The 5,838-nt window shown below is 47.6% G+C and overlaps 1 protein-coding gene across 1 annotated transcript; it reads left to right on the top strand.

Annotated features, from left to right (window-relative positions):
• Positions 1–428: 428 nt before the first annotated feature.
• Positions 429–2,321, top strand: LOC125381689 (repetitive proline-rich cell wall protein 2-like). The gene is made up of 2 exons (XM_048399127.1): positions 429–624; positions 907–2,321. Exons 1-2 carry the CDS (start codon positions 429–431, stop codon positions 2,319–2,321), a joined length of 1,611 nt encoding a protein of 536 aa, XP_048255084.1.
• The last annotated feature ends 3,517 nt before the right edge of the window (positions 2,322–5,838 follow it).

Genomic DNA, 5,838 nt, shown 5'->3' on the forward strand with positions numbered 1-5,838 from the left:
GGAAGTACGTACTACTCAGCGCTATTGAGCGGTGTTATTTGCTATTTGCTTTGATAACTTGGCCTGAGGGCGGGGGATCCAATAGCTAAATAGGGTAATAAATCAATCAAATTTCTTTTTTACGCAGAAATACGTGGATTGTTATAAAAGCACATATGTCTGTACTGTTAAATTATATTTAAGAAGATAGTGAAAAAATTTCAACATTCCGTCCATATGTATAATTTGAAATACGATTTGGAAAAATCTCAGCTCTCTTTTATGATTAAAACCCACACCTGTGTCTTCTCTCCAGTGCATCCTCCGGTCTGTGCCTTGCCTCCAGTGCCTCCTCCGGTTTGTGTGTTGCCTCCAGTAGCTCCTCCGGTCTGTGCCTTGGCTCCAGTGCCTCCTCCAGTCTTTGCCTTGCCTACAGTGCGTCCTCCAGTATGTGCCTTGCTTCCAGTGCGTCCCCTGGTCTTTGCCTTGACTCCAGTGCGTCCCCCGGTCTGTGTGTTGCCTCCTGTGCGTCATCAAGTCTGCGTGTTGCCTCCAGTGCCTCCTCCGGTCAGTGGCTTGCCTCCTGTGCGTCATCCAGTCTGTGCATTGCCTCCAGTGCCTCCTCCGGTCTGTTGCTTGCCTCCAGTGCGTCACCCGGTCTGTGCGTTGCCTTCAGTGCGTCACCCAGTCTGTGTGTTGCGCACAGTGTGTTATCCGGTCTATGATTCGCCTCCAGTGCGTCCTCCGGTCTGTGTCTTGCCTTCAGTGTATCCTCCGGTCTGTGTCATGCCTCCAGTGCCTCCTCCGGTCTGTGGCTTGCCTCCAGTGCGTCACACAGTCTGTGTGTTGCGCACAGTGTGTCATCCAGTCTGTGATTCGCCTCCTGTGCGTCCTCCGGTCTGTGCCTTGCCTCCAGTGCGCCTCCAGATCAGTGCCTTGCCTCCAGTGCGTCTTCCGGCCTGTCTCTTGCCTACAGTGCGTCCTCAAGTCTGTGCCGTGCCTGCAGTGTATCGTCGGTCTGTGCCGTGCCCGCAGTGTATCCCCCGGTCTGTGCCGTGCCCGCAGTGTGTCCTCCGGTCTGTGATTTGCCTCCAGTGCGTCTTCCGGTCTGTGCCTTGCCTGCAGTGTATCCCCCGGTCTGTGCCTTGCCTGCAGTGTATCCCCCGGTCTGTGCCTTGCCTGCAGTGTATCCCCCGGTCTGTGCCGTGCCCGCAGTGTATCCCCCGGTCTGTGATTTGCCTCCAGTGCGTCTTCCGGTCTATGCCTTGCCTGCAGTGTATCCCCCGGTCTGTGCCGTGCCCGCAGTGCATCCCCCGGTCTGTGCCGTGCCTGCAGTGTGTCCTTCGGTCTGTGCCTTGCCTCCAGTGTGTCCTCCGGTCTGTGCCGTGCCTGCAGTGTGTCCTCCGGTCTGTGCCTTGCCTGCAGTGTATCCCCCGGTCTGGGCCGTGCCCGCAGTGTGTCCTCAGGTCTGTGATTTGCCTCCAGTGCGTCTTCCGGTCTGTGCCTTGCCTGCAGTGTATCCCCCGGTCTGTGCCGTGCCCGCAGTGTGTCCTAAGGTCTGTGATTTGCCTCCAGTGCGTCTTCCGGTCTGTGCCGTGCCTGCAGTGTATCCCCCAGTCTGTGCCTTGCCTCCAGTGCATCCTCCGGTCTGTGCCTTGCCTTCAGTGCATCCCCCGGTCTGTGCCTTGCCTTCAGTGCATCCCCCGGTCTGTGCCTTGCCTTCAGTGCATCCCCCGGTCTGTGCTTTGCCTTCAGTGCATCCTCCGGTCTGTGCCTTGCCTTCAGTGCATCCCCCGGTCTGTGCCTTGCCTCCAGTGCACCCCCCGGTCTGTGCCTTGCCTCCAGTGCATCCCCCGGTCTGTGCCTTGCCTTCAGTGCATCCTCCGGTCTGTGCCTTGCCTTCAGTGCATCCCCCGGTCTGCCCCTACCCCAGTGTATCCCACGGTCTGTGCCTTGCCTCCAGTGCATCCCCCGGTCTGTGCCTTGCCTCCAGTGCATCCCCCGGTCTGTGCCTTGCCTTCAGTGCATCCTCCGGTCTGTGCCTTGCCTTCAGTGCTTCCCCCGGTCTGTGCCTTGCCTTCAGTGCATCCCCCGGTCTGTGTGTTGCCTCCAGTTTGTCCTCCGGTCTGTGCCTTGCCTCCACTGCGACCTCCAGTCTGTGTCTTGCCTCAAGTGCATCCTCCGGTCTGTGCCTTGACTACAGTGTGTCCTCTGATCTGTGTCTTGCCTCCAGTGCGTCTTCCGGTCTGTGCCTTGCCTCTGAGTCTGTGTGCCCGGAATGTAATGTACTTGAAGATGAAGCACACGTAATTTTCACAATTGTCCTCAAAGATAGGAAGTAAATATTTGTCAGCATATGATCATCTCAACACTTTTGTAACACATGGTAAGCATGTTAAACTCTTTTACTGTTAAGATGATCTTTGACATAGCAAAGTACCCTTTTCACATGTTCTGTATAAGAAAAGAACTGTAGGACAAAGTGAGAAATTAGAACAATTACAATTAGAAGCTGCACGCATTGTAACTGGTCCACCTAAATATGCTCCCAGGCATTCATTATATTACGAAACCCGTTGGGAACCCTAAGTTGAGCGTAGAAAGAAACGTAAACTTTGTCTTTTCTTCAAAATAAATCATAACATGGCCCCTTCCTATCTAACAGATATTCCACCCAAAACCGTTGATGCAAAAAACTCATACAGTCTCAGAAACTCTGAAAACATCAGTGTTCCTCTCACAAGACTAAGACATTCGTGTGAATCCTTTTACCCATCGTCTATCCGATTGTGGGACTCTATTCCGTTATCAGATCGAAATTCTACGATTTCATGTTTTAAAAATTCACCACCCCACGTCATCTGCGTACTTCGCTTATGGAAAAAGAAAATATAATAACTTACACACAAAACTGAGATACATGAGCAGTCAATTGAATTATGATTTATATAGAATTGGTATAAAAGATCACCCGAACTGTACATGGTCGAATACATGTGAAAATGCATATCACTATCTCATCGAATGTACATTGTTTAGTCATCAGCGTGAAATTATGTTAAACAGCCTTAAAAATATTGTTCATAACATACCTGTTGATACGGCAATGCAGATCACGGTGTTCCAGAAAATGAAGCTATATTTAAGGCAGTACAACATTATATATGTACAACTAAAAGATTTGTGTAAAGAACTGTTCATTCAACAATGTATATATATCTCTCTCTCGCTCTCTCTCTCTCTCTCATCTATAGTGTTGTATGCATATATATTGAATTTGAAATTGTGATTTTTTTGTAAATACCAGGGAGAGGGCATTCTAAGTTGGAAAAACTTGTCCCCCAATCCCGTTCACTCCTCGTGAATAAATATGTTTAAATCATAAATCAAACTGTAGTTTATGATTACTACATATACTCTTAAAAAAAGAAACGCACAGGTTGTATGAACCCCGACTACACAAAAAAATCCGGTATATAAATTGAATATATGTTATTGGAAAATGTTGGTGGCTTGATATTCGACAAACAGGGCAGCCATTGTCGATTTGCAATGTCTTAAACGGCATTGTTTTCCCACTTGTTCAAAAATGTCATGGAGGAAAACAGTGAAGCAAAATGCACGTGCGAGTTATAGCATTCGTAACTCGTGGTAGTGGCTATAAAAAGGCAAGCATAAGCCAATAATTTGTCATTCAATTGTCAACATTTTTCAAGTTCGAAAATGCCGAACATCGCCATAGGACGTTTCCAAAGAGGGGAATCGCAGTCTTCTGTTGCACGCCACTTCAACGTCCACCACCGCACCATTTGCCGCCTTTGTGACCGATACACACAGTTCAATTCCACTGCAGACCGTCCGAGAACCGGCCGACCATGAGTTACCACCCCTGCACGGGATCGCTACATTGACTGTTCCACCTACGTCATCGCAATGCTACAGCTACGGAGACTGCAGGACCAATCCCTGGTTTGAGGTGGATATCCGACCAGACTGTCAGAAACCATCTTCACGAGGCTGGAATCAGACCCAGAAGCCCGGTTATCGTTCCTGTTTTGCAACAGATCCATCGACAGCGACGCTTGCGTTGGTGCCATACCTTACTGCCTTGGAATATGAGAAACTGGAGGCGAGTGTGGTTTAGCTATCCTCCCCCACGAGATCTGACTTGGTTGTGATTCAGGGAAATTTGACAGCAAATCGCTACATGAAGCAAATTCTTCAACCTCACCTTTTTCCAATCATTGACCGCCAGAGGGAGCTGTTCCAACAGGACAACGCTCCACCACACACAGCTCGTGTCACGGTAGACTACCTTCATAATGACAACATATAACGACTTGCCCTGGCCGTCTAGATCTCCAGTTCTCAACCTAATCGAACACCTCTGGGATGAACTCGATCGACGTTTACGTCAACGTCAGAACACGCCGCAGACACTCCCGCAACTGACCAACGCGTTACAAGCAGAATGGCGCAGAATTCCGCAGGACAGAATTCGTCCACTTATCCAGTCAGTGCCGAGAGTTCAGCGCCACCTTGTGGCCTTATGTGACAAGCCAATAAACAGTTTTCAATGCCTTTGTACAACGACACCATGTGACTATCGAGCTTTATCCTATCTATGATATTGTACAATAAATTTACTAAAAATCTACCTGTGCGTTTCTTTTTTTGAAGAGTGTATATTGATGTATTGAATGTTACAAGTGGTTATTATGATACTTATGCAGTCACACCTTATACATGCTGTACGTTTGTGAGTCACGCGACACTTTATCTGTACTGTGGGTCTTATGGCCTTTCATCTCAATAAATCCTTGAATCCTTGATTCCTTGAACTGAAACATGTCTGAGACATTGCAATGTTGTGGATTGTCACAGATAACTAAAACAAATAGTGTGAACTATGTATGTTTATATAACATACGTACGCATAGTAAGCATATTAACTGGAATTGGACTTTATTTCTGCCCACCTTGAGCATCAGCTATGTACAAGATCTACCTGTGCGTGAGGAATGGTATACGGTGAACGGTACATCTGGGCTGTCAAGATTATTAATAAATTTAACTGTTCGAAGTCCGAAGTCCAGCAATTTTCGCATGAACAATTTTCACATGATTATGATTTCAACTCATTCTTTAGCACTTGCGGTCAGGGCGAGCACCGTCACCAGAATCTGACTCTTAACTATCCCCTATTGTCCTACAGGCTACTGCTTGTTGTGTCAATGTTGGGCACTCCGGGTGGTACATGATCATGGACCATCATTGAACAATAGTTATAACATCCTGACTTAAATTGAAAGACGTTAAACAGCTATGGAATACTGAACAAGGAAATATGGTATCATCAATACATGTTGAGCTGCATAATTAATACATGTTCTGTATAATAGTCGTTCGTGGGACAGTTCCTACGGAGCTCTTTGTCTTAATAGCGCCAAATTTTTATAAAATAAATAGCGTAAATACAGCCCCACCCGATCCCAAGCCTAACAATATGACTTGACAAGACACATAGGAGTTGTTGGTACAGTAAACATGCAGGATGCATGTGTCAACGTCGCCGCTCAGTAATCTCGCCACACCTGTCAGTTCGCATATCTTGTTTCAGAAAGCTCCAGGCGCTTTGCTAGCTTGATCATTTCCATGTAAGTGACCCCCTGTAACCGTCCATATCCAATGTCACGCCCCATGCAAATAAAATGACCGTTACAAATTAAAACGTGCATGGTCAATATATGGTGACAGGTAATTAAAGAATGCGTCTGAACTGATAATAAGTTAATTACTTGGACAACGCGCAGCGACATGCCCGGTACAGATGCAGATGACCGAGACGGCCCGAAACCC

Source organism: Haliotis rufescens, unplaced genomic scaffold (assembly GCF_023055435.1).
Source record: "Haliotis rufescens isolate VD_foot unplaced genomic scaffold, xgHalRufe1.0.p SCAF_19, whole genome shotgun sequence".
Lineage (NCBI taxonomy): Eukaryota > Metazoa > Mollusca > Gastropoda > Lepetellida > Haliotidae > Haliotis > Haliotis rufescens.

Excerpts from the sequence above, each read along its gene's own strand:
- LOC125381689 (XM_048399127.1), top strand. The coding sequence starts at position 429 with ATGTGCCTTGCTTCCAGTGCGTCCCCTGGTCTTTGCCTTGACTCCAGT. Across the intron at positions 625-906 it reads CGGTCTGTTGCTTGCCTCCA|ATCAGTGCCTTGCCTCCAGT; the intron begins GTGCGTCACCCG and ends GTGCGCCTCCAG.